The following is a 27,119-nucleotide window of genomic DNA, read 5'->3' as shown; positions in this document are numbered from 1 at the left end:
AAGATTGTGCAATCCTTATTTGGATTTTGGCCCATAAGTGACAGGATAATTGCATTAAAAATTGCAGCTCAACCGTTTAATATTTTTATTGTCCAAATATATGCACCTACTTCTGATTACCCAGATGAAGATGTAGAATGTTTCTATGAAAACATTCAAAGTGCACTAAACAACACTAAATCAGATGATATAACTATCGTTATGGGCGATCTAAATGCTAAAGTAGGCTCAGAAAAGATCTCTTCCTGCATGGGAAACCAAGGCCTGGGACACAGAAATCCAAGAGGAGAAAGATTAATACAGTTCTGTGGAGAAAACAATCTGGTAATAGCAAATACTTTATTTAGCCACCCTCCTAGAAGACTTTACACATGGAAAAGTCCCAGAGACAGCTGTAGAAACCAGATTGACTATATAATGATTTAAAAAAGATTCTGGAATAACATCTTACAAGCCAAAACATACCCAGGGGCTGACATTGGATCTGACCACAACCCTGTGGTCATTAAAGCAGCAATAAAATTTAAAAAAACAATGAAACCTATAAACATAGAAAAATATGATCTTGGCTCCCTTAAAAATCAAGAAATACAAGATAAATTTTTAAAGGGACTGGCACAATCCACTGCTGTTAATGTTGCTGATCCCACTAAGTATCCTTACCCTAAAGATGAGATTGAGGATAGATGGCAGAAATTTAAAGAGGGCATAGAAAAGCAGTAAAACAAGCAATTCCCAAAGTTTAGAAGAAAATGAGTAAATCCTGATGAATGACAACATACTGAAAATGATGGCAGAAAAAAAGAAACACAAAAATCGTCCTGAATACAAGAACTTAAACAAGGAGATCAGGAAAGAATGTAGGATTGCAAACTATGGCTCAACAACAAATGCCAGGAAATTGAACTTCTGAACAAAAAGCACAAAACCAGAGAACTTCATGAAAAAGTTAGGGAGCTAATTAGCAAATCTTGCAAAAGAGTAGGCTCTCATTGCATTGAAGATACCAGTGGAAACATCCTAATGGAGAAAAAAAAAATATGGGATAGATGGGTAGAATATTCAAAGGAACTCTAAAATCATGATAGAATAGATATGCCAATGCAAGAAGATTTGAAGGGGGCCCCTATTATTCTTACCTGGGAAGTAACAAATGCCATTAGGAAACTGAAACCAGGAAAAGCTCCAGGAATGGATGGCATTATGGCAGAATATCTAAAGGCTTTAGATGATAAAGCTATAAGATCACTGACTGACATATGTAACAAAATATACGAAACTGCACACCTACCAAAAGATTTTAAGCACTCAACGTTCCTACCAATACCTAAAAAATCGAAGGCAATCAAATGTGAAGAGTATAGAACTATCAGTCTGATCAGTCAGATAGCAAAAGTTATGTTATATATCATCCTGGAAAGAAATAAACATAAAATCAAAAGGGAAATTAATGAAACACAATCTGGTTTCCAGGAAAATAAAGGAACTAGAGAAGGACTCTTCAACATCAGAACTATTATAGAAAGATATCTGGAGAAGCAGAAAGAAGTCTACTTGTGTTTTATTGACTACACAAAGGCCTTTGACAATATACAACATGAACAACTAATCAAATGCATCAGAAATTTAGGAGTAGATGGTAAAGATACCAGATTACTGATAAAACTATATTGGGAGCAAACTGCCTCAATAAAAATATCAGGAGAAATCTCAGAGGAATTCCCAGTAAAGAAGGGTGTCAGACAAGGCTGTGTTCTTTCTCCTATATTGTTTAAACTCTATACTGAAAATATCTTCCAGCAATTAGAAGAATTTAAAGGAGTCAGCGTAGGAAGCAGGAATATAAACAACTTAAAATATATAGATGATACAGTACTGCTAGCTGAAATTGAAAAAAGATCTTCAAAACCTACTAGAAGAGACGCTGAAGCTAAGTGAAAAATATGGACTTAATTTCAACTTCAAACAAAAAACAAAACCATGCTGGTAACAAGAGAAAAAGGGAAAATACCCCATATAAATATTAAGATCAGAGGAAATACTTTAGATAAAGTAGATAGTTATATATATTTGGATCAGTTATATATATTTTGCTAGCTGAAATTGAAAAAAGATCTTCAAAACCTACTAGAAGAGACGCTGAAGCTAAGTGAAAAATATGGACTTAATTTCAACTTCAAACAAAAAACAAAACCATGCTGGTAACAAGAGAAAAAGCGAATATACCCCATATAAATATTAAGATCAGAGGAAATACTTTAGATAAAGTAGATAGTTATATATATTTGGATCATCTAATTACAGAGAATGGAAAGTATGATAAGGAAATATTAAGAAGAATAGAAATTGCTAGATCAACCTTTATTAGCATGAAAAATATTCTGGCCTCAAGGGAAATTCACACAAAAATAAGAATTAGGCTGTCCAAATGCTACATGTGGTCAACACTGCTATATGGAGCAGAAATCTGGACAATATCAAAATATTGTGAAAATAAACTAAAAGCCTTTGAGATGTGGATCCTCAGAAGAATTCTTAGAGTCCCATGGACTGCAAAAAAAAATAATTTAGAAATATTAGAGATGATTGGAGAAGATAGGAATCTGTTGAAAACCATTAAGAAAAGGAAAACCCCTTACCTTGGTGTCACACTCTAAGACATGAATCCCTACAAAAAACCTACAAAAATAAGAATTAGGCTGTCCAAATGTTACGTATGGTCAACGCTGCTATATGTAGCAGAAACCTGAACAATATCAAATTATTGTGAAAATAAACTAAAAGATGTGGATCCTCAAAAAACTGCCAAAAAAACTAATTTAGAAATATTAGAGATGATTGCATAAAATACGAATCTGTTGAAAACCATTAAGAAAAGTAAAACCATCTACCTCGGTCACATACTAAGGCATCAATCCCTCCAAAAAACACTTCCAGAAGGAATGATACAAGAAGAGGAAGACAAAGAACAGACTGGATGGGAAATATTAAGGAATGGACCTTTTTGTCCTATGAAGAATGCAAAAGAGAAGCACAAAACTCTACATGGTGGAAGCTCATGGTAGTCAACCTCCTGGAAGGAGATGACATCTGACAAGACATAATTAGTACCTCCCACCCGAGTGTTGCTCCAATTATTTTTGGAAGATGATTTCGACCAGAATATTATTATTATCTGAGACCTCCAGGGAGTCAAGGACTCATCGAGGGAGGCTATAAATCTCTGCTACCTTCAACTGTACAATTCTAGTTTCCCTACCCCGATATATACACTTGCCCAGAAAACAAATCTCTCCAAATGTCATGTTCTTCTGCAAATCTCCATGCATAAAATTCTCTTCTATCCTTAAACATACTCCATGCATCCACATATTCCAAGACCTGTTTTCCTTCTTATATTTGGACAACTTATATTTCTACTTATAGCTAAACAAGATATTTCATCCTGTCCAACTATAATGCTTCAAAACCAATGCAACTATTTGCATTTCCATGGATAGGCATAACTCTTGTTTTCATCAATAGCATTACCACTCCCTTTCTGTCTTCACAAAAAAGCATCATACCTCCATCTATCCCTGTCCAGATGTTGTCCTCGTTCAACGTCTTTGGACAAACGTATACGTGATTATTGCAATAACTTTATTCTCCTTATTTCAGATATTTTTGGGATTTGATGTTTGAATCCCACTTAGGACAAGAAGAGTCTCTATAAGGGCTTTTCACATGAGGATAAGAAAGATGGTTTCTTATGGAGGTGATGGATTCTCCCTTGTGAAAACTCTAGTTCATCTCACAAAACAAGCAACCTGGGAGGAGAAAAACTATGCATTTAACAGTCCAGCTGGCCTCACAGCCTTAGTTGCTTTAGTCATAATTCAAAATCCCAAACCAAATCCCAATAACTCCAACTCATTTCAATGCAGTGCATCTCTTTCTCACCCACTCCAGCTTGCTTTCAGATTTGCTCCATACATTCAAGTTGCACATCTTTTCTCTCACACATCTCTTTAAAGTCTCTTTAAATATTTGGACATTACAATTAAAGACATAACATTTGTTATAGTTTTTATTTTAGAACATTATTGGAGTTATGATAATGGATTTTATTTTTAAGTAATTTTGAATTATACCAAACTGTATAATTTTATTCATAATAAACTATTTTTTCATGTTTAATTTTTTTTTAAAATTCTTACCATAATATTTGATATTTTATCCAAACACTGTATACACTGTACTTACAGCATGTATGTATATTTCGAAAGTTGCAGCACCCACACGATTTCAAGCCACGAGTCACCACTGATCCACACATTAACAACAATTTTTTAATCCTCATCAGCATTTATTATCATTAAATTACATTAAATAAATATTATAACTAATCTTACCTAACTTATTAGCATATTTTGATTTACATTTTAGCAAAAGCATAGCTTGATAATAATTCGTTATAACTTCATTATAAGGTTAACCTAAGTGGGTGCCAATGGTATCGAGGTGACCAAATCAGATGTAATAGCAGTTACTGAGTGAGCACTTTTCAAAAGTCTATCACCCAAGTGAGAATATCTCTGTACCTGTAGCAATAATTCAAGTTAATGAAAGTCAATAATTCAAGTTAATGTGAGAATTCAAGTTAATGAAACAAAGGTACTTAGAATATTGCAGAATTTAAACACAAACCCTGCTCTTGGTTTAGATGGAATATCAGCTCGAGTGTTACGCGAATGTGCAAGTGAATTGTCAAATCCTCTTACTTGGTTATTTAACTTGAGTTTGAACTCTGGTATGGTCCCTAGGGAATGGAAGGAAGGCAAAATAGTTCCTTTGCATAAAGGAGGGTCCAAGACTGCGGTTGTAAATTGCAGACCAATTACCATCTCGGGAGTGGTGGTAAAAGTAGTGGAAAAGTTGGTTAAGGTCAGAATTCAGGATTCGGTGGATCAGAATATGATACAGTATAAGGGCCAACATGGTTTTGTTAAAGGTTGATCCTACCTTAGCAATTTATTAACTTTTTATAATAGAATGACATCTGAATTGGACAAAGGAAATGGCAACACAGTGATACTTCTGGATTTCCAAATACGTTTGACAGGATACCACATGGAATACTGTTGCGCAAATTAGAACAAATGGGGATGGATACTAAGCTGGTGTTATGGATAAGAGATTGGCTCATGGAGAGATAGCAAAAATTAGTGTATGGAGGAGCAGAGTCCAGGATGAAGCAGGTAACCAGTGGTGTGCCTCAGGGCTCTGTGCTTGGGCTGTTATTGTTTAATTTGTACATAAATGATATAGGAAATGACTTGAAGGGAAATGTTCAGTTGTTTGCTGACGATGCAAAGTTGAGAAGCCCAATAAGAAATCAAACCAATGTGAGAGTTTGCAGGATGATTTAAATAAGCTGGCAAAATGGACAAAGGGTAATGGATGTCAGTTCAATCTGAAAAAGTGTAAAGTTATGCATTTTGGGGTTAAAAGATTTCCAGCTGTGTACCACATTGATGGAACGGTACTCCAAAAGATTGATGAGGCTAGGGACTTGGGAGTATTGGGATACCCCCAAGTCCCTAGCCTCAGGGACTTGGGGAATAACAGGTTAGGGAATTGAAGTTCAGAGGACACATTGCTAAGGTATCCAAGATTGCAGATAGGATTACTTGGTTATGGAAGAACACACTAACATCCAGTGATAAAGAGGTTATTATTCCTCTTTATAAGGCATTGATACTTCCACATTTGGATTACTGTGCTCAAGTCTGGTCGCCTGGATCCCTTGGAGATGAAATGGTGGAGAGGGCTCAGAGGAGAGTGACTAAGTTGGTGAGTGGTGTAAAAAATGCTCCCTACATTGATAGATTGAGAGCTTATGGATTATAGAGGTTGGTTGATAAGCAGAGAAGAGGAGATATGATAGTAACATTTAAATTACTTAAAGGTTTTCATAAGATTGATGCAAGGGAAATATTTCAGCTGTGTGATAGTGATGGAAGAACAAGAGGTCATCCCTGGAAATTAAGGAAAAGTGTGCTTAACAAGGGTGTGAGAACTAGATTTTTTTGCTTGGAGAGTGGTGAATGAATGGAATGCATTGCCTAACTCAGTTGTGAGTGCTTCGTCTGTAAATGAGTTCAAGAAGAGGTATGATAGATATTGTTTTGATAGCTTGGGTCTCCCGCGATGAGTCTTCTGACTACATGGGGATACCCATATGTAATAATAACTTATAACGTTATAGCCTATTAAACTGTCCACTTATTTTCAAGAATAAATTTCTACAAAAAGTTTAGAAATTGGAAACTATATTCATGGAAATTCACAATTCAAGTAAATATAATTGCATTTCATTATATTCACAATGAACTGCAAGTTAGACTTCTCGGAATTGTGACATTTATGAAGCCGTTCAGCAAATGAAACAATCTAATATGAAAGCGCAACACAGTGCTTTAACAATATATGTACACCTACTGAAGAAACTGATTTCCACTAATTATTCTTACTCATAATTAAGTGACATTTTGCACGCATTGTATTACATATGCTACCCATGAGAGTACATCAAATATTGCATTCATTATAATTAGTATATATTTGTATTTTCGATATACAAGAGCGAATTGTACTATTGCAGCTTTGGGAAACCAGAAATTAAACTTAACATATAAAAGTAATAATATTAAAAAGCTTATCGAGGGTCATATGGAAATGAAAATTCTCATCAAATCAGGACGAGGTTAAATACGAAGTTTATATGTTAATACTAAACTTACGTTAAATGGAGTACACAAGCGACCACGTTCAATATGCGTTTTTTCGCGCCAAAACTTGCAACATAATACCTTTAAAATCACGTGGCCCATGCAAGTTTTTCTCGGAGTAGCTCCATTGTATTTAAACCGCATGGTGGAGTTGTTATGATTGATAGATCAAAATTCGTACGTTACGAAAATCCTGCTGTTGTATTTATTCTGTAATAATGTATGGGTAATGAAAATACTAATAAGTAGGTTTTTTATTCCTTCTGTGATGTTAACCTTTGATATAAAGGTCTAATTGGAAATTTATAGTAATCTTAATGTTTACCTTGCTTTTCAATATGTATTCTGTACAAACAGCGAACAGGAACTTAATAAAAGTATGTATTCGAATACTGAGATATAGAACTCAGACATGTCATCTCCGAATAAGCTTACCTTTTGGCAATAAATTAGGAAGTGCGAATTCTCTACGAATAAATTACATAAATTCATTTGTAAGCACAATTAAAAGATATTCGGTCAGTTCTGATTCAGTAAATGAGTTATCAAAGACCAATACAAAGTCTCTTCCAGAAGAACAGTCGTCGCCTTGTACTGTTAATTTACTTAATGAAAACGTTAACGATCTTTTAAAAAATGCTGCTACATTTGAAGATGATACTTCTAAGTCAGGCGATATGTGGACTACACCGTTATATCCAACAACTATCGATCCTCGAAGAAGTCAAGCAGAGTATGCTTTGCGACCGAATATTAATCCTGAGAATACATCAGTCGTTTTTTTTCCAGGACAGGTAAGAAACTTAAATGAAATTTTCTATGGTGTCTGTTACCTTAGGATATCTACTGTTTTTTTTTTCTTTACTTTCATTTATTTTCCATTCCAGAACTAAGTGGTAACAGTACAGTGAAAATTAAATGCTGTTTTTTTTTTTCTGAAACTGGGATGAAATGGATTAGTTTTAGGATAAGGGCTAAGAGTTCTCATTTAAAACTAATAACTGTTTTAATCATCACCCAAAAACTAACCTCTCATAGAAATCTGACTTAGTAGAATGTAGATTGGAAGTAAAGAGAATTAATTTCTTGAGTTTTTGAAGGACAACTGTCTTAAGCAATATGTGATAGAGGGTATGTAAGGATTGAGGATCCTGGATTTTTTTTTTTATTTTAATCAGAGGATGTTATTGTAAATGAAGTATCAAATCTTCTTCCATTTGGTAAACGAGACAGGGAAATGATCCTTTGGGTAGTAGCTGTCCATATCAGGACTTCAATGAGGAAGGGATATATGTGGAACTATAAGACTAGTGATTATGACAAATGCAGCTATATTATGAAATGAAGAATTGAATGGAAAGGAGATCAATATTTATGAAGAACTCTGTAGCAGAAGCAATGTCTGAATGTACTTCGAAGATCAGGAGATTAAATAACGTAAACATAAAATCTTGGGGAAAGACTACATTCCTACCCTTGGGTGGCAGATGGGGGAAACCCAAATGAGTTGCTCTGAATAAAGAATAAAGAGCCGTGGACCAAAGGATGTAGCAGAGGCATGGCAAGCTGGCTACATTATTATGCCAGTAACTTCCATGAGCCAGAGAAAGTCTACAAACCGAGATAGTACTACTGCATATGGGACAGCCGACGTGCCTACTTAAAGACCACATAGAGTAGGTGAGAAATCAGCAATGTGGTCAGCCCAGGACGTAAAACATGTAGCCACCCTCAACGTAAGATCATTATACTGACCTGTAAAATTGCAATTAGTCCAGGAAAATTTAAAAAGACAGAAATGGAGTATTTTAGGTTTATCAGAGAGACATTGGTGTGGAGATGGATTCATGGATTTATCAGAAGGAAGACTATACTTTTCAGGAAGAAAAGATAACATACACAGAGAAGGAGTTGCATTATTAATTGAGAAGAAACTTACACACTTAGTAATTGAAATAAAATCATTGTCTCCTAGAATAATCACAGCCAAACTTAAAGCAAAAGAAAAAGGTCAAACAATTAAAATAATCCAAATATATGCACCAGACAGTAACCATTCAGAGGAAGAAATAAAAAATTTCTATGAAGAACTACAACAGGAAATAGATAATTCCAAAAATAGAGAACTCATGAAAATAGAGAACTCATGATAGTGATGGGAGATTTTAATGCTAAAATAGGACAGTTCACAGTAGACAAAAAAGATGTGATGGGGAAATTTGGATATGGAGAGCTTAACGACAGAGGAGAACAATTATTCCATTTCTGTAAAGCAAATGATCTAATGATTACAAACACATTGTTCTATCAATGCCCTAATAATAAATATACATGGACATCCGCAGATGGTAACATAAAGAACTGCACTGACTATATCATCATAAACAAACAATGGAAAAGATCAGTAAATAATGTACGAACATTAAGAAGCTTTGATTTTCAACACTGACCATGAAATATTAAATGCCAAAGTGAAGATAAAATTCAACAGGAAAAACAATATCAGAAAAGAAGAAAACATCAACCTATCAAAACTAAAAGATAGCTCAAGCAGAAGTTGATTTTTAGAACAGATGTGCTTGAAATTAAAACCCTCCATCTTCCAAAACAGCAGAAATTACTGGGAAGAAGGAAAAGAAACAATTGCAAAAGACACACTAGGTACCAAACCCAAAATAAACAAACAGTGGATAACCCAAAAAATCGTAGCTACAATAGAAGAGAAAAGAGTGGCCAAGATACTTGTAAACCAACAAAACAATGAAGAGAATAGAGAAAAATACAGAGCACTAAAATATAAAGTTGATAACCTATGCAAAAAAGCCAAAGAAAAATGGTTAGAGGAAAAAGATAAGAAATGCCAAGAAGCATACCAATGAAACAACCTAAAAGTCTTCCATGACACTATAAGAGAAATTACAAAGGAATTCTCAGCAAAAGCTAACAATGATAAACAACAAGATGACTGAAACTGGAAATATTGAAGCTATACGAAAAATCTGGTCAAACCATTTTAAGATTATCTTTCACCAAGGAAACAAAACTACAATGCCAACAATAGAAGAAAATAACGACCACCCAAAAATTTTACAAGAAGTTAGATACACAATAAAACAGACGAAAAACAATAAAGCACCAGGCATTGATACTATCCCTACTGAACTGTGGTCATATGGAGGCAGCACATCAATAGAATAATTAACAACCCTATTCAATAAAATACTACAAACAGGAGAGATCCCAATGACTGGAGAACTGTAGAGATCATCCCAATATACAAGAAAGGAGACAAAAGAGACTGCAGAAATTACAGACCAATCAATTTACTCTCCCACACCTATAAAACATTCGTAAGAATTATACAAACTAGATTAAAAAACACCTATGAAGAACTGATAGGCATAGAACAAGCTGGGTTTCTGAGAAACTGTTCAACAATAGACCAGATTTTCACATTGCACCAACTAGCAGAGCTCAGCTGAGAAGATCATAAAGAACTATATTATTATTTTGTGGAATTTAAACAAGTTTTCGATAGCATCAACAGAGAAATCCTTCTTAAAGTTCTATTAGAAAAAGCAATAGACAAATATATAATACAGTTTCTGATAAAATATTACTCCAAGACAAATGCAATAATTAAAAAGGACACACTCACAACAGAACCCATAGAGATCCAAAAAGGAGTAATGCAAGGATGCCCATTATCCCCATGCCTATTCAACATATATCTAGAAGAAGTTGTAAAGAAGGCAATAGACAATGAGCCTGGAATCAATGTCAATTTAAACATAAATAATATCAAATATGCAGATGATCTCGTCCTTATTGCAAGAACCCCAAATGAACTGCAAAGATTGATAAACAAGCTAAACGAAACCTGTAAAACATATGACATGACATGACAATAAATATACAAAAGACAAAAGTGATGAAAATAGGGAGGAACAGAAATACCATCCAAGATGTAGTTCATATATCTTGGATCAAAACTAACAGAAACAATAGATGAACTCAAAACAATCAAATACAGAATAGTGATAGGATGGACCACCATGGGAAAATTACAAAAAATCTGGAAAACAAACAAGATATCTAAGCAAGCCAAAATCAAATTATATGAATCAATAATTATACCAACAGTCACCTATGGAGCAGAAGCGTGGACAGTTAAGAAAAGAGAGGAGAAAAAAATGCTGGCATTTGAAATGAAATGCTTAAGAAAAATAAATAGAACAAGTTGGATAGAAAAGAAAACAAACAGCACAGCCAGACAAGAATTATGGTATAAAAAGACAGTAATAGAAAAAATTAGAAAACAACAACTGAGATGGTTTGGCCACACTGTACTAATGGACAGACAGACTTCCTAACATCCTAATCAATACTTTTCCAACTGAAAAAAGAAGACTCGGAAGACCAAGAATTACCTGGTTGAAATTAATAAAGAACATCTCAGGATGCAGAACATATAAAGAACGTTTTTGAACAACAAGGAATAGAGAAGACTGGAAGATCCTGCTCAAGAGAAGACTCAACCCATCTTAGACGGAAGAGAAGAAGCATAAAATGGATGACTGAAGAGGTGAAGCATACAATCTGGAAGAAAAAAGTATTTTGGAGACAGCACAAGATGAATTACAATAATTGGTTGAATGATGAATACAAAGAGCAAGCAAGAAAGGTAGCTTGCTTGATAAAGGCAGTAAAAGTGCAGTATGAGCAGCACTCAGCAAATGAGGCCAATTTGCTGTTTCCTTTGGCCAGTAGAAATAATGATTATGGAGGGATAATATTGCCAATGACAACGATTGAAGATGATATTATTTTGGGCTACTCCATCTAGTCGTTAGACTTAAGAGAGGCCCTTAACATCATGCTAAGCACTATCCAACATTCATGCAGTATCTGTCATACTTTGCTTTGAACTCATTCACATTCATGGCATCCACATCAGGTTCTGGCAACCTATTCCAGTCATTTACAACTCCATGCAAAAAAAAATCTAGTCCTGATTCCTATTAACTACACTCTTGCTCAGTTACCAAGGATGGCCCCTAGTTCTCCCACACCAGATCTGTTCTGAATTTTTTTTTCTGTATTAATCTTGTAAAAAAACCTTCAATAATTTCTATTTCTCAATCATATCATTCCTTATCCACCTGTTAACCAGTTTCTGCAACCTATAAATTGTAAACCTGTCCTCATAAGGTTCATTCCATATACTTGCTATCATCTTGGTCACTTGGCTCTGGATCCTCTCTACCTCCTCATCCTCAAGAAACCCAGGTGACCAAATCTGTGTACTGTAGTCAAAATGGGGTCTTATCAAGGCTCTATAAAGAGATATAGAGAAACCTGCTTGTTTCTGTTTGTCGGGTATTCTTCAGTAACCAAGTAACCTAATGAGTTGCTTTAGCCACTTTTTGCAATATGCCCTCTAAACTTCAACTCCCTATCCACTAGCACCTCCAAATCCCTGGCTTTGTCAATATCCTGGAGTATGGTTCCATCTATTCACATTAAACTGATATCTATTATCCTTTACCCAAACTGCCAGTCTATCCTAATCATCCTGAAAAATTTTATTATCTATTCCTCTACCTAATTTTGCATCATCAGCAAACAACTTTCCTATATATGGATCTGTGGTCTCTGTTTGATGGAAACAAGGATTTGTGCAATGCAGATGGACTGCATCTGAATGGTTTTGGTATTAGATGTCTGGAGAGAACTTTGTTCACCAAGCATGCTGACATGCAAATTCAGGGTAACTTAAGCAATTAGGGTGGAAGCAAGTGAGTATGTGTGAAGGCAACTATGAAGTGAGTGAGTATGAGAATGACCAAGTGAGAAATTTAATCTCTCAAGCAAAAATATTGAATAGGTTAGTCAATTCATAAAGCAAAAGTGGGTGGGGGAATAAAGGGATGTTGTTGTTTCTGTATACTAATGCCAGAAGTATCAGGAACAAGAGGGATGAGTTTTGGGCATTGATTGAACCATTGCTGTTTAATTTGTACATAAATGATATAGGAAATATTCAGTTGTTTGCTGATGATGCGGAATTAGGTAGAGTAATCAAGGTGATATGGAGAGCTTGCAGGACGATTTAAATAGGCTTTCAGTATGAGCAAAATTTAAAGGGTGTCAGTTTAATGTCAAGAATGTTGGCTAACAGCAGATGATGTAGATACAGAGATTGAATGTAAAGAGTTTAGTATTCTCAGGGAAGATAGGATGGGGAAGAGTACTGCTGATGAAAGCAGATGAATTGCAACCAAAAGGAATAGGAGATAGGCAGAAGGGTGGCTGTTCATTTGAAGCAATCTGGTGTGAGAGTAAGACGAAATACACAGTTGGTTGTTGCTATAGGCCAGGGAATTCCACAGATGATCTGAAGACATGCATTACCAAATTTGTACAATGAGTACAGATCAAGTGATTATTATAGATGACTTCCACTATGGAGAGAGAGAGAGAGACTGGAAGGAAGAAAGATCAAATGGCAGAAAGAAAATTAAATTTATACACCTGCTGAGAGATGATTACTTAAAGCAGCATGTGATTGAGGGGACTATGGGTGGGAGAGTATTGGACCTGATCATAGGATCAGAAGAACTATCCATAAAATTTAATGTGGCAAAATGTAAGGTTATACATTTTGGGGTGAAAAGATTAGCAGCAGTTTACTACATTGGTGGAACTGTACTCCAGGAAATTGATGAGGCACGAGATTTAGGAGTGTTGGTGGATAAGGAGTTGAAGTTTAGGGGGCACATTGCAAAAGTGGCCAAATCAGCTCATCAAATCACTTGGTTGTTGAAGAATACGTTGACAAGCATATTATTGTTCCTCTGTATCGAGCCTTGATAAGACCCCATCTCGACTACTGTGCCCAGATTTGGTCATCTAGGTTTCTTCTTGATGGGGAGAAGGAGGTTGAGAGGATCCAGAGGCAAGTGACCAAGATGATAGCAGGTCTGTGGAATGAACCTTATGAGAACAGGTTGAGGATTTATGGGTTGCAAAAATTGGTTGATAGGCAGAGGAGGGGAGATATGATTGAGACATTCAAATTACTGAAGGGTTTCTATAAGATTAATCCAGAAGATATTTTTGAGAACAGGGCTGGTTGTGGGAGGACTAGGGGACATCCATGGTAGCTGGGCAAAAGTGTGGTTAGTAAAGGTGTTAGAGCTGGGTTCTTTACTTTTAGAGTGGTGAATGAGTGGAATGGACTGCCAGAGTCTGTGGTGGATGCTGTGACAGTGAATGAGTTTAAGACGAGGTATGATAGATACTGTATGAATGTCGAATAGGTGTGATGAACATGATTTGGGGCCTCCCTCGATGAGTCTAAGGACTCCCTGGAGTTGCCTGCAGTTGATGAAAGTGACCATTTCCTTGACTTGGAAAACTGTAAAACATGAAGAATATTCTATCAAGAAGTGATATTAGTGAAACTACAAGGCAGGAGATTATGACATAGCTTAAATCTGCACCATGATATAAAACACTGCAGGGTAAATATGTTAGTAGTGCATTGGATATAGTTAAGGGTCATCTGGAGGAAGCAGTATTAAATTGTATACCTCATGTAAGGAGGGTTAATTGGGTAGGAGTTAGATGGATGAGTAATATCAGTAAGCACGAGCTGCAGAAGAAGAATTGCTGCTTAATTTGTACATGAATGATATAGGAAATATTCAGTTGTTTGCTGATGATGCGAAATTAGGTAGAGTAATCAAGGTGATCTGGAGAGCTTACAGGACGATTTAAATAGGCTGTCAGTATGAGCAAAAGTTAATAGGTGTCAGTTTAATGTCGAGAAATGTAAAGTTATGTATTTTGAGATAAATAGATGAAGCTAGAGATTTGGGGGGGGGTAGACAGAGAGTCAAAGTTTAGAAGGCATGTTGCTAAGGTAGCACATAAGATTACTTGGCCGGTGAAGAACACATTAACAAGTAGAGATAAGGAAGTTGTAATTCCTCTTTATAAGGCCTTGATATGCCCACATCTGGATTACTATGCTCAAGTCTGGTCTCCTGGGTTTCTTGGGGATGTGGAAACGGTGGAGAGGATTCAGAGATGAGTGGCCTGTGGAATGTGCCCTGTGAGGATAGATTGAAGGTGTGTGTGGATTGCAAAAGTTGATTGATAGGAGATAAAGAGGGGATATGATAAAAACATTTAAGTTGCGTATAATGTTTTATAGAATAGATGCAGGGGAAATGTTTCAATATTTGGCTAGAGGGACCAGAACAAAGGGTCATCTTTTTTGAAGTTGAATAAAGGTGTGATCAGCAGAGGGTGTGAGGAATAGATTTTTTGCTTGGAGAGTTGTGAATGAGTGGAATGGTGTACCAGAGTCAGTTGTGAATGCTTTGTAAGTTTATGGGTTCAAGGAGAGGTATGGTATATTGTGTGGATAAGTTGGGTCTCCCTTGATGAGTCTTTGGACTCACTGGAGATGCCCATATAATAATAGTAATATTGTTAATGTACAAATTAAATAGTAGCAGTCCAAGAACAGTTCCTTGAGGTCCACTTGTCACACTTCCTTTTACTGGAAACCCTGTGAGATAACTGATCATGGTAGAGGAGATCTCCCAGTGATGGTACTCGCCCTTTTCATTATTTCTCTCTCTCTCCCTTTTTTTTTTTTTTTCCCTCTACTCTACTTCTCCTGAGTCTTTTTACTATCCTTTCTTCCATCCTACCATCACTGGGATCCAATGCTCTACCACCAGGTTTTCCATGGACATCCAGAAACGGGGACCCTGCCACTACTTTGGCCTTTGTTTCGGCAATTCGGAAGTTCTGAATGGCCCAGCCGAGATCAATTGGCTAGTGGGCTTGCCTGCAAAGGTCAACGGTGTTACAGTAAGTCTCTCATCCCATGGTCCAAGCTGTGGGCTACCAGCACTACAGGGTAGCCCAAGCTGTGGGCTACCCTGTGGTGCTGGTAGCCCACAGGGTAGCCATGACATTCCACTCCTGAGCATAGTTGATGCTTGCCAATTAGTGGGCATCCATGTATGGTGAGTGGATAGCTCTGGTGTTGAACCAAGGAAACCCTTAAGCATGAATGCTTCATCCTCAAATGTTTCAGTTGTCCTAACAAACTTCCACCTCTGATACTGTAGATATAGCATTTGGTAACAGAAGAAAGAAAAAAGATACTAGTATAATTGTACTGGTGTTTTTGAACATCCTTTCAACAGATGAAAAGCCAGTAGGGAAAATGTTGCCTTTCTTTATTTGAAAGAATTTAAGACTGGCAGGATCTCTCAAAACTGTTAAGAATTTACATTCTGGTTATATACTTGTGGAAACATCATGCCAGCAACATTCCAACTGGGTTGAGGAGTGATATCAGAATGGAATCTCCTTGATGTTCCTGATAAGGAAATATGTTCAGAGCTTAAAGATCAGGGAGTGATAGGTGTGAGATGCATCCTGATATGTAGAGATGGTCACCTGGTTCCAAACAGGAATATCATCCTTACTTTTGATACATGTAAGCCTGCAATATTGTAAAAGTAGAGTATCTCAACTGTTGTGTTAGTGTACATCCCTTATCCACTCAGATACTTTAAATACATGCCCAAACTACCCTGTCCCATGTCAAATGTCTCAATGGTAGTAATAAGCATGATAACAAATCTTGCTCTACCATAAAATCTAAATGTGTCAATCATCAGGAGATAATCTGGGAGTCTTTGACTCCATGAGGACTTGGGTAATAATAATGTAGCCTACTCTTGTGCATGTCAGAAGTGGAAAGATGAAAAAGAAATACAAAAAATTAAAACAAAACAAAATATATATCAGAATGCAAAAAGGAACTTAACGACCATTACACCTGTTCTGAGACCCTCTTATGCTGAGAAGGTGGCAGCAAAAAAATGTAAACATATGTTTGTCTATTCCACCACCTGATAATTTCACCATACCTGAACTTTATGATCGCATGACCTACGGTCTTACTCCAGACACAATGGAACCAAGAATGGTTACATTTGTGAGAGCCCACTTGTCAAAAAATTATGGCAGAGGTGTCACTTAAATAAACCACCAGACATCCCTTTGGAAAAAATGAATACTTTGGTATCCACTGAAAGTAAACTAAACTGGACAACTGACCCTAACACATCAGATGTCTTGAATATTTTGCCAGAGGAACAGATAGACACTGGCCATCAATACTTCCCCAAAAAATTGATAAATATAAACCTGACAAAAGTAAGCTCTCAACCACCTGAAAACCAGACAAGTCTATAAAACAAAACAATAGGAAAACTTACAATGGAACTATTGTGGGTTTTGCCAGAATATTGATGTTATCAAGAGTTTGCTGCAGAAACACAAACCTTACTTTTCTGTCTATCTACAGAAAACATATCTAAGGTCTAGTGGGGACCCTACCTTAAGGAATTTCACTGCTGTAAGCATTTACAGAACTGGATATGGTCCTCCTGCTAATGGAAGAGTAGCCATCTTAGTGGGCAGTCATACTCCATATATGTTCTCCTTCTGTTCTTTCACCACTCACATAGGATGTCAAAGAGAACATATATGGAAACAATCATTTCCTGTTTACACAGGAACGATGTTCTCCTACATGAATTCCCATAGAGAAAATGCACCAGGTTAACAGAAACTTTTTTCCATCTTGCAAAATTTAATACTGATAAAGTCAAACATTTGTCAGTGAAGCAGCAACAGCCTCCAGTCCAAGAACATCATCTCAATTTCCACTCTATCCAAAGCCTTGCTGAAACCTAGAATGCCAGGCAGCCAGAAAAGATCAACACAGAATGTGGGATATATTTTGTAGATACTTCACCATATAAAACTAAATAGCTTTTAATCGTGCTTCAGTCAGAGCACATTAGGTGAAACATCACGGTCGAAAACAATCTTGGATCCAATTTAACTCAATTAACCACACAACTAGTGCAAAAATTGTATGGCATAAAATCAGGAAAATGAAAGGTAGATGTAGAACATACCATTTGTGTACGACCTTAATGGATGTGTAATTGCTGACACTTTAGGAGAAAATTTTTCAAGAAACTGAGCAACAGCTTCATATCCTCCTGTATTTTTAATATTGAATGAGCAGCAAGAGTAACAAAGGCTAAATTTTTCTACCAATGACTTGAGCCATATAATCAGCTATTTGTTAAGGAGGAACTAAAAAGAGCTCTTTTACTGTCTCACCCTAGTGCAGTAGAACATGATGACATCCATTATGAAATGATAAAACATCTACCATCATCTTTGGATCTCCTCTTAATATACAACAGAATGCTTGCAGAGTAAGAGTTTCTGGATTCTTGGCATAATTCATTGCTATCCCCAAAACCAAGAGGATCTAACACAAGCAAATAATTATTGAGCTGTTGCTCTGACCAAATGTCTTTGTAAGATCTTAGAGAAAGTGGTTAATGCCAAACTTCTCTGGTATTTAGAAAACAACAATCTTCTTTCCAATATGCAATGTGGCTTTTGTCGACATTGTTCAACTTTAGACCATGTGGTCCAGTTAGAAACTTCTATAAGAGAGGCATTCCTGAAGCACGAACATCTGGTTTCAGTTTTCTTAGACATGGGAAAAAGCTTATGGCATAGCCTGGAGTATACATATGTCTGCCGAGGCGAACTTTCCAACTCAGAGCAGAAGATATTCTTTCTCAGCCATACCATCATGGAATACGGTGTTCCCCAATACTCTGGCTTAAGTGTGACTTTTTTTGTTATCAAAGTTAACTCAATCACTGATGAACAGCCTTCTCTTGCTGCAGAGAATGGTCTACATTTTGATGACTTCACAATTTACGTTCACTCTTGTAACATGAAATGAATTTAAAGACATCTTCTGATCATGTTTCTCTATGGGCTCTTAGTAATGGGTTCAGGTTTTCAGCAGAAAAAAAATGTGTCCAAAAACCCATGCTTCATCCAAATCCTGAATTCAGAATTGATTGAACTGTTATTCCTTTAGCAACCAAAGCCAAGTTCTTGGGACTCATCTTTAACAGCAAGCTTATAATAAATTTAGTTTAATCCTTTATCCAAGTGTGAGCAAACAAAGTTTGCACCTGAAAATATCTTCAGGACTGGGGTAAGGTAGTACAACACCGGGCAACTCGTAGCAAAAGTGGACCAAGCTAATATCACTCATATCTCACCTTACCCCAGTCCTGAAGATATTTTCAGGCAATAACTTTGTTTGCTCACACTTGGATAAAGGATTAAACTAAATTTATTATAGTCTAACCAAGTGAAAAATAAACTTTCAACAGCAAGCTTATGTATGTTCCTTCACACTTTATCCTCTACTGCAGGGTTTCTCAAACTTTTCCTATGACGGAGCACTTCAAATCCTGAAATTTTAACAGAACACCTGGGTTAGAGTCGAGTATCATCGGTCTCAGTCTCATATTCAATATAAAGCTAAGTGCACACTATTGCCACAGCAGGCTGTATCGCATCACAAAAATGCGACAGCGCACACTACATGTGTATTGGGGGCTGCAGTACATTGCATTGACCTTGCTTGTAACCACACATTTCCTAGAATAGATACCTCCGTACTTCACTTGTGCTCAGAAGTGTCGACAACCACAGTCGGCTTAGTTAAGGCCAGTACATGCTGGCCTTAAAAAAGTGAGGAGTGCCCAATTTTCAAACATGTTTGAACTTGTCGCAATTAATTTTGATAATTTTTCACGGAACATAGTTTGGGAAATGCTGCTCTACTGAATGGGATGCATGTTGATCTTCACTGGTTTGTTTTTATCATGTGCTTATATGTTCAAAGCTGGATTATGGGGGTCTCAAGTCTGTGGTTCTGCAAAGCAAAATAATTTGCAATGGTTGGATTCATCCATCAACATAGTATACCGATAGCTACTGGTGCCTTTCACACATCTCACATTCAAAGTCTTTATGTTGAAACAAATTAACTGGCTTTATCACTTAGATGGAAACAGTTCTCTTAATTATGCCCTATAGGTAAAGAGAAGACAATTTCAAAAAGACACACATGGCCTTTATTGATTATGAAAAAGCCACAAAATTAGTGGACAAAAATTGTTTAAAATCTTGACCAATTTAAATATACCAAACCAACTTTTATAATCCATTCAAGAAATATATACTGGAGACAAAATAGCAGTTAAATTAGAGCACATCTCAGAATGGAAAGATATATCAAAAGGAGTACAACAAAGATGTACCCTCTCACCTCTGCTTTTCAATATATATATATATATATGTATATATATACAGGGTGTTCGGGATAAATTTGACATATTTATAATTAATTATATTTTTCCGTAAGTTACATGTATTAACACACACTTCTCTTCATTTAAAAGTTTGGACCCTTCTTCATTCATATACAAGATGTCAGAAAGGATGGATAGCTGGAACCCACCTGAATCATGGAAGAGAATAACTTGTATCATGATGATTCGTGCCCGCCATCAAAATAAGGATATTACGACTGCTGCCCAATGCTCCCTGAATACAGTAAAAACAATCAGGCATGAACTAGAGACTTGCAATGGTGACTACGAGGATGTAGCAAGAAGAAAGATCCCTAGCAGACGATCTGATTGCGTTCGTACAGCAGAATTCCTCGCAAATCTGCAGGAACAGGTGTTGAAGAACCCTGGCATTGGAATTCGGGCTTTGTTCGTGGAGTTGCTAACTGTAGTCAAGCCCTGGATAACAAGGGTAGCCAATGGTAGGCCGTATGTATGGCAGCAGGATTCGGCCCCTTGCCACACCTCTGGGAAAAGTCAAAAATGGTTGTCTGAAAATTTCTACGACTTCACCAGTCCAAATGTTTGGCCTCCAAACTCCCCAGACCTTAACCCCATGGATTATTTTGTATGGGGCGCAGTTGAAAAAGACACCAATCGCACTTCCAGTAATACAAAAGCCCAGTTAATGGATAAAATTAAAACAGTTTTTGCGGCCCTTCCCAGGGAGACTGTAGCATCAGCTTGTTCGAGGTTCCGAAGCAGAATTGAAGCTGTGATCGATGCTAATGGTGGTTATTTTGAGTAAATCTTGTTGATAGTATTGTAATTAACTCTGCCTGTAATGTTTTTTTGTCAATTCATTAAATTTAATAGATACAAAGAAGATTTTCTTTTTCCTTACGAAACTGTCAAATTTATCCCGAACACCCTGTATATATAAAAAATTATAACAATCTGGAAACAGTATAACCCCAAAAATGAAGATAGATGCACTATTATTTGCAGATGATCAAACAGTATTAGCTACATCAGAAGATGATTTACAAAGCTCATTAAATGATATCTCCAATCAATATAATACGACAATATCTAAGGGAAAAAAATGAAAATAATGGCATTCAAAGGAGAAAACCTAATAAGAAGTAATATAGTGATAGATAATAAAATGTTAGAACAAGTAAATACTTTTGAATACTTAGGATGTGATTTATCATATGAAGAAGAAAAAGACAGACACTAAAATATTAAACTTTGTCAAAGTTTAATATTTTAATAAATAATATATAATAAATAATAATAAATAATATATTATTTAAGCCATCACTAGTACAAAAACACACTAGAATCAGACTACAGTAGCCCCCCCCCCCTTATCTGCTGGGGGATACGTTCCAAAACACCCTGCTATAGTGCCGAACTCTATATAGACTATGTTTTTCCCTATGCATACATACATACCTAACTGGTAATTAGTTTACAGAATTAACAACGCATATAAAGTATATTAATTAAAGGTAACTTTAACGAATAACTTCTATATTTCGGCAACGTCACGTTGCCATCTTCAGGAACATAAAGATATGGTATGTGCACGCATATCTTTATGTTCTTGAAGATGGCAACGCTACGTTGCCGAAATATAGACATTATTCATTAAAGTTAGCTTTAATTAATATACTTTGTATGCGTTGTTAATTCCATAAACTAATTACCAGTTATGTATGACCAATGTATAAGCCTTGCTACTAGAATCATACATACCTATGATAAAGTTTAATTTATAAATTAGGCACAATAAGAAGTTAACAATAATGACTAATAATAAAATAGAAAATTATAGCATGAAAAATTATTTTATGCAAGTGCACCTTCTTCCCTTAAAAGGAAGCACTTTACAGCTTCTCTTTGGCATATCCGAATGCCAACATGTCACTACTCTTGCGCTTTGAGGCCATTATTAAGTAAAATAAGAGTTACTTGAACACAAGCATTGCGATATAGTGACAGTCGATCTGATACCTGAGAACTACTCAGAATGGCGTGTGATTTAAAACTTATAAATTGTCTATTACTAAAAGAAAGAGCCAGACGGCTTCATTTTGGTGATGTAAAATTACATAGGCAAAGTGGATATTAGATCCAACATTATTTCAAAGCCAAATGTTTGTAGAAGCTATGAAAGTTTCATAAGTTGACCTGAGAGCTTGAGAGAATCCTTGGCATCCTCAAGTTGCCCAAGTAGTGCAAGCTAAGGCAACTTGGCTAATATCCACTTTGCCAATGCAATTATAAATTCTTTATTTCTGAAATTTTCCATTTAATATTTTCTGACCAGAGTTAACAGCAGATAAGGAGGAGGGGTGGGACTACAGTATATAATGTCTTATATTTCCAACCAACTCTACTATAAGGAAGTGAAACATGGACCATAAAAGGGAAAGATGAAAAATGTATTCAAACAGCAGAAATGGAATTTCTCAGAAAAACAGCTGGATATGCCAAGTGGGACCATTAAACAAATGAAGAAATTTTACAATCCCCGAATATAAAACCAATTAATTACTACATAAGACGGTATAAACAAAAATGGATAGAACATTTAAATCGAATGGACAGCAGCAGACTACTGAAAATATTATACAGATATAAAATAAGTGGAAAAAGATGAATCAGAAGATCAAGAAAGAGACAGCATGAGACCAGAACAGGCCAACTGGCCTAAAATCCATGTTAAGAAGAAGAAGATAAAGTCTCTTCCAGATTATTCTACATGAACTGGTCTGTTTTCTCTGTAGTGGGAGGCTTAATATCACGTCAGACTGTTATTCGTTCTTTTGGTATGTTTGTTAGCATGAATGTTGACAACATTGCCTACATCTAACATAACAGTGTCCCTCCATGGCAGGTTTGCATTCCATCCTACAAACTCTCACTTTGTCAACTACAGAAGTTTCATACTCCATCTGTCTACCTGCAATTGTTTAATGCACACAGAGCAGCCCACTCTGATTTCTTGCCCATCAAGAATTGACACCTGTGTTGGGTGTGCTGTTGTATTTTGTGACATTTACTATTTCCAACCAGATACCACGTGATTGCAGTAATTATACAGCAGTGTTGCATACCATTCAGCTTGCACTTGTGCATATAAAAGATAACAACTGCTAAAAGTGTGTAATTATACATACTAATTGAGCTCTTTTTTATGTTACACCTGTTGTACAAAATGAAAACCTTTAATTTTGATGTTAGGTTGTGCTGGATTCCCAGCCACATTGGAATTAAGGGAAATGAGACTGCAGATGCAGCTGCTAGATCAGCTCATACTTTTTTTTGATGTACTGCTTAGCAGTACCATATACAGACTACTGACACTTTGATCAAACTAATTACTCAGTGGCAGTCATCGTTGACAAACAAATTATGTGACATTAAGCCTGAAATTAAGCATTTGTAGTTAATGTAGAAAGAGAAGAGAGGAAATTGTTCTTGCTAGGCTCTGCATAGGTCATAGTCATTTTACGCATTCTTATTTACTGAGGACCCACCTGTGTGTGAAAAATGCAACACACTTCTTAATGTTTGTCCTATTCTGGTGGAATAACAGCACTTTACATGAGAGAGGAATGAATTTTTACCTATGCTGTTCTTGCACCAATTAACTACTCTATCTCTTCATTAATCACCATCTTATCCACTTATACTTTATATCCAACCCCTCATGTGCTGCAGTTTATTGATTAGAGTTCCATGTGGTATTCTGCCAAAAGCCTTTGCAAAGTCCAACAGTATCACTGTAAACCCATTACCTTTATCGAACTCAACTGTGATTATAAAACATGAGCAAGTTACTGAGGCATGACCTACTCTTCACGAAACCATGTTTTCCCCATATAGTATCCCATTTCTCTCTATCCATTCCTGTATTTTGCTATTGACCAACTTCTCCAGCACCTTCACTATGACCTGATATGCTGATCAGCTGGTAATTTGCTACATCATTCTGGGAGCCTCCTTTGTGCAATGGACCTATTTTTCTGTCTTTCCACCCTCTTGGGACTAACCCATAGCTGAGACTTAAAAATGTGGTCAAATTCCCTAGTACCTTCTTGTAAAACTCGAACTGGTACACTATCTAATCCCATAGCTGTATTCATATCAAAGTTTTGTAATATGCCATGCACCTCCGGTTCATTTACCTCAGTTGTCATATAAGCCTTTGCCTCTCTTGTTACTGCAATATCTCCACCTGGATGATATACTCTTGCAGAGCTCTTAACTTGGTAATTATGCTGTTTTGGCTGATTCAGTTACCTCCTTACCATCAGCATTCATTAATATCATTCTGCCACTTACATTCTTCTTTTTATTTATAACATACCAAAAAAACACTTTGGGATTATCTTTGGCCTATGCTGCTAATTTCCTTTCATACTCTACTTTTGCCTTTCTTACAACACTGGTTCTGTACTTTGTACTACTCATTTGCCTGCTAATCACCTTTCTCCTTGAATTTCCTTCACAAATTTTTCTTTTTTTTGTAGCTCCTGCTTAATAATGGTATTCATTCATCCATCCACTCAACAGCTCCTTCCCTAAAATCTCTAGTTTTCCTGATTTGGCATATATCACTTTCACTTCATTCAAAAACACTTTTTTCCAGGCTCTGAACACCAAATCCATTCAGATGCAAACCATCTTTCTTGTATAAGTCCTTTCATCTGTCTGATATGGTGGAGATGTTAAATAAGCAACTCATTAAGGTATTTTGTCCTTGTCAGTGTAACATAATGCAGAACTTAAGAGCAAGTGGGAAAGGAGCCACTGATGGTGAGCAGGAATTATATGAGGAATCGAGTAAATTTTTATGTTTAGATTTTGCAAAAGTATTTGATAGACTGCCACATGATAAGGTAGTAAATAAATTGGAAGAGATTAATTTGAATGGTAGATTAGTATGTTGGATTAGAGATTGGCTGTCCGGTATTACAAGTTGTGTATGAGGAAGTGATATCCCAGAAAAGTAAAGTCACTAGTGGTTTTCCCCAGGGGGGTCTCTTCTGGGACTATTGTTGTTTAATTTCAATATAAATAACATTGGGAAGGGTGTGAATGGTGATAAACAGTTGTTTGTGATAAGTTGGGGTAAGCTATGGGAAATAGAATGGATGTTGTAGCCTTGCAAGAGGGCTTGATTAGACTGGGTGTATGGGTGAGTGAGTGGGGGATGCCAGTTCAATCTGGCAAGGTATAAGGTTTTAAAATTTGGGATGCAAAGTTAAGATGTAGAGTGTAAGATTTGTGGCGATATCTTAGAGGGGATGGAGGATGTGAAAGATCTGGAGGAGTGGATAGAGACCTGAAATTTTTGGACATTTTGCTAAACTTTTCAGTGTAGCATAGCAGATTATAGCAATAATCCAAGAACACTGATATTTAGAAGTGAGGATGTTATGGTTCTATTGTATAAATCTTTGATCAGACCATATATACTGTACACAGATTTCATCGCCTGGTTTTCAAAAGGAGAGTAAAGGATTCAGAAATGATCGACTAAGGTGGTTTCTGGTCTTTTGAATGTGAAATATGAAGACAGATTGGAAGAGAATGCAAATTGCACAGCCCAATGGTTAGGAAACCAGCCTAGTCAGCTCGGTGGTTAACATATCCGCTCTCCAGCCAAGAGGCTGCAGGATTGAATCCTGCCATGGGCATAGATGTTTGTGATTGTTGTACTAATTCTGAGTGGAAAGGGCATCTTCTAGTAGAAAGCATCCATCCCAAAATCCTATGAGTATGGTACAAGATTAACTATACAGCATCCACTGACATGAAACGTGAATAAATAACTAAAAAAAAAAAAAAATGGATAGGAGGAGGTTGTGGCATGATTGAGACATAGTTGGTAAGGAGCAATTACCTGATTAATGAGGATGAGATTTTTCATGGAATGGGGAGAATTGATCCATCCATAGAATCTATAAAGCATGAGGAGGTAGGTTTTTTGTGTGGAGAGTGTTGTGTGATTGGAATGCGTTGCTGAAAGTGTAATTGTGGAGACAATGAATGCATTTCAGTCACGGGATGATGAGCTGCATGTGCAAGAGCGGGACCTCCCATGAGTCTCGTGACTCCATGGTGGTCTGATGATGATAATAAAATCAGTCATAGTTGTGACACGAAAGGTGATGAAAATAATCTTATCACCCTTTTGTTCAATATAGGGGAACTATAAGTAGAGTAGTTCTAATCTGCATTGCTCAGTTTATTGTTCTCTACTTTCCAGCAGAATGCTTCAAATCCAGCCATGGTTGAATTCAATCCACAGATGTTTGGAAACTTCATGCGCACACACTAGATGATGAAAAAAGCATCGAGTGTGAAACTATCTGTTTACTGATTGAAGTTGATGTTGATGTATCTTGTAAAAGTATCATATTTGGTCTCTAGAGTAAAGTTGCAAAATTACCTAATCCTCAGCCCAACTGCAACATCCAATGTGCTATAGATTTTTAGTCTTGAATGTATTGCCATAAAATACGTACATGCATATATATATATATATATATATATATATATATATATATATATATATATATATATATATATATATATATATATATATATATATATATATAATCAAGTTTCAGTTGATTATATATGAGAGATTTCCAGATGTTTTGTTTTGTCTGTGAATCCCACTTATGCTATAAATATTCTTTTGTGCAAAAAGTTCATAATTTATTCTATGAAACATAGATTAAATTTGGAATTGTTGAGCTTGGATATGCAGTATATAGCCTCTCTCAAAAGTCAATCCCATCTTCCCACAGCATGTATTGTTTCTGCAAACAAGACCAGGTGTATTAGGCAGGTATTGCTGCGTACTAAGCATGCTTTCCCTAGTTTGATCCCTAATTTGAAGAAATATCAACTATCCCCTGAGTTTCAGCAAGTATCACTGCCTGCTAAAAAAAATAACACTATCATCACCCACCATGCTTATTGAAATGGTCTGAAGTGACTTATCAGTTAGTCTGCAAAATAAGATCTCTAATTG

At 36.2% G+C, this 27,119-nt stretch overlaps 2 protein-coding genes across 5 annotated transcripts in view; one reads left to right on the top strand and one right to left on the bottom strand.

Annotated features, from left to right (window-relative positions):
• Window positions 1-4,435, bottom strand: part of dpa (disc proliferation abnormal) — a 238,270-nt gene extending 233,835 nt beyond the window's left edge. Inside the window, exon 1 of one of the 3 annotated variants that reach the window (XM_090398134.1) lies at window positions 4,246-4,435. In XM_090398134.1, coding sequence (XP_090254260.1) covers window positions 4,246-4,250 — 5 coding nt within the window. In that variant the 5' untranslated portion in view covers window positions 4,251-4,435. Of the gene's footprint in view, window positions 1-4,199 lie in introns of all 3 variants that reach the window. The other 2 variants (XM_090398132.1, XM_090398133.1) reach the window with 2 other exon arrangements.
• A 2,465-nt stretch (window positions 4,436-6,900) lies between these two features.
• The window catches only part of LOC150103087 (malonyl-CoA-acyl carrier protein transacylase, mitochondrial-like), an 86,301-nt gene continuing 66,082 nt past the window's right edge, over window positions 6,901-27,119 (top strand). For both annotated transcript variants that reach the window (XM_090398554.1, XM_090398553.1), the window contains exon 1: window positions 6,901-7,567. In XM_090398554.1, the coding sequence (XP_090254680.1) occupies window positions 7,091-7,567 (477 nt within the window). In that variant the 5' untranslated portion in view covers window positions 6,901-7,090. The remainder of the gene's footprint in view (window positions 7,568-27,119) is intronic.

The sequence above is a fragment of the Typopeltis vanoorti genome, chromosome 9, assembly GCF_054136105.1.
Source record: "Typopeltis vanoorti isolate ZY-2024b chromosome 9, IOZ_Tvanoo_1.0, whole genome shotgun sequence".
In the NCBI taxonomy this organism is placed as follows: Eukaryota; Metazoa; Arthropoda; class Arachnida; order Uropygi; family Thelyphonidae; genus Typopeltis; species Typopeltis vanoorti.
The sequence above is the reverse complement of the archived record's forward strand: the minus strand, read 5'-3'. Positions and strand labels throughout refer to the sequence as shown.